A 2,585-nucleotide genomic window follows, 5' to 3' on the forward strand; every position below is an offset into this window, starting at 1 on the left:
CTTGGGTGTCTTAGGTGGTATCTCTATGGAAGTAGATTGTCCAGTCTTCTTTCTGAAGAGTGGCTGGTGAGTTTGTATATATATGTGTATATAGGGCTATAAGTCTTTGCAGGAACAGATTCCCTCATCCTTCTCCTGGGAAGCTGCTGGTAGATTTGAAAAGGCAATATTTTGGTTAGTATACAAATACTTTAACCACTGTGCTACAAGAACTCCTTCTAAGTTACACCAAAACTGAAAACCAAACTCACTGCCCTCGAGTTGGATCTGACTCATAGCAACTCCTTCTCAGGTTTCTGAGGTAGTATCACCACTGAAGTAGATTGCCCAATCTTCCTTCTGAGGAGTGGCGGTGGGTTTGAACTGCCAGCCTTCTGGTTAGCAGTCTAATGCCTTAGGCACAGTGCCACCAGAGCTTGAAGGTAGAAATAATAGGACCAGTCTTACAGAGCTTTTGTGATGATTACCTGAGTTAGCTCATAGAATGTTTATCTTTCATAAGAAATGCCTAGTAAATGTTAGTGGGATGATGAGAATAATAAATATTATTCTCTTTTAATTAATATTAAAGTAATAATGAATATTCCTCTTCTTTTAATATTATGATTATGAATAACTGTTTTTTTAAAAAACTGTGATAATCAATAGTATAACCTTGTATATTTTCCTCTTAGGCAAGGATGTCTCAGGCTCTCAGAGATTCCAACAGCTCTAAGTTCCAGGTCTCTGAGTTCATCCTGATGGGATTCCCAGGCATTCATGACTGGCAGCACTGGCTATCCATCCCCTTGGCTCTGCTCTACCTCTTTGCTCTTGTTGCCAATATCCTTATTCTCATCACCATCAACCAGGAGGCTACACTGAACCAGCCTATGTATCATTTTCTAGGCATCCTGGCTGTGGTGGATATGGGCTTGGCTACCACCATTATGCCTAAGATTTTGGCCATCTTGTGGTTCAATGCTAAGGTCATCAGTCTCCCTGAATGTTTTTTTCAGATGTATGTCATACATTGTTTTGTGGGAATGGAATCAGGCATCTTCCTCTGCATGGCTATTGACAGATATGTAGCTATTTGCCGACCTCTACGATATCCATCAACAATTATTGAATCTTTTGTGGTCAAAGCAACTGTATTCATGGTACTCAGAAATAGTCTGTTAACAATCCCAGTGCCAGTGTTGGCTTCTCAGAGATACTACTGCTCCCAGAATCAAATTGAGCATTGTCTGTGCTCTAATCTTGGGGTCACTAGATTATCTTGTGATGACAGAACAATCAGTAGCATCTACCAGCTATTTCTGGCTTGGACATTCATGGGCAGTGATTTGGGTATGATTATTTTATCATATGCTTTGATCCTTCACTCTGTGCTAAAATTGAACTCAGCAGAAGCTGCATCTAAGGCCCTGAGCACCTGTACTTCTCATCTCATTCTAATTCTTTTCTTCTACACAGTTGTTGTTGTCATTTCTATCACTCATAGTGCAATAGTGACAGCTCCTGTCTTCCCAGTTCTACTTAATGTGTTACACAATGTCATTCCTCCTGCCCTCAACCCCATGGTCTATGCACTTAAGACCAAGGACCTCAGGCAGGGCTTAGGCAAGGTACTTAGACTAGGCATCAGGAACAACTAATGTGAAGATGGCACTCATTCTTGTTAATTTCCACACTTATTTACCAGCTTATTCTCCAAAGATTGCCTAAAGGTAGAAGAAGTAAAAAAAGGACCAAACCAAAAGCAAAAGCACTGCCGTGGAGTTGGGTCCAACTCATAGCGACCCCTCTTTGAGTTTCTGTGGCATTATCACTATGGAAAGATTGCCCCACCTTCCTTCCGAGGAGTGGCTGGTGGGTTTGAACCGCCAGCCTTCTGGTTAGCAGTTGAGTGCCTTAGGCACTACACTATCAGAGAAATGAAAAAGTGTTAGAATTGGTTTTCATACTGCCAACACCATAGTTTCATTATCCTTAAAATACATCTCAGATGATTTTTAACTAAAATACCATGGTCTTTCTCAAGATAATATTTTAAAATTTTTCACTTACTCTTCTATCTCAGATAATCCAATATTTCATACATGTTTCATCTGCTGAAAGGCACCCTCTGTTCAATTTAAAATTTTTTGCAGAACTTCTCTAAGGTCTTCTTAATGTCAGGTCAAGTAATTCTGTGTTTTATTTTTGTGTATTATTCATTTATTTATTTTGTCATTAATTAAACGGGAATTGACATGAATGTAAAATTCATTTGATAAAACGGGAAAAAATGGAAATTGGAGCTAAGGGATATTACAAGAAATTATAGTCTAATTATACCACTATTTGACAGAAGTTCATTTTATGTTTTCTAAAAAATTACTGTAATTAGGATTCAAATTTTCCTTAACCTATCTTGACTACAAAAAGCAAGGACTCATAAATCAGAAAGTTTATGAAAGCTTAATCAAAACCAGTTATTCTGGGGAGGCCCAACATCCCTGCTACTTAGATGTGAGAGGTATTATTTTAAATGGTAGCTCTGCTGGCATAGTGCCTAAGGCATATTATTGCTAACCAGAAGGCTGGGGGTTCAAACCCAC

The 2,585-nt window shown here is 38.9% G+C and overlaps 1 protein-coding gene across 1 annotated transcript; it reads left to right on the plus strand.

The window, feature by feature from the left end:
- Positions 1-680: 680 nt before the first annotated feature.
- Positions 681-1,640, plus strand: LOC103210328 (putative olfactory receptor 56B2). Its single transcript, XM_007956249.1, has one exon. It carries the CDS (start codon positions 681-683, stop codon positions 1,638-1,640), a length of 960 nt encoding a protein of 319 aa, XP_007954440.1.
- Positions 1,641-2,585: the final 945 nt, after the last annotated feature.

The sequence above is a fragment of the Orycteropus afer genome, unplaced genomic scaffold (assembly GCF_000298275.1).
Source record: "Orycteropus afer afer isolate SDZICR_OR568_19922 unplaced genomic scaffold, OryAfe1.0 scaffold00014, whole genome shotgun sequence".
In the NCBI taxonomy this organism is placed as follows: domain Eukaryota; kingdom Metazoa; phylum Chordata; class Mammalia; order Tubulidentata; family Orycteropodidae; genus Orycteropus; species Orycteropus afer.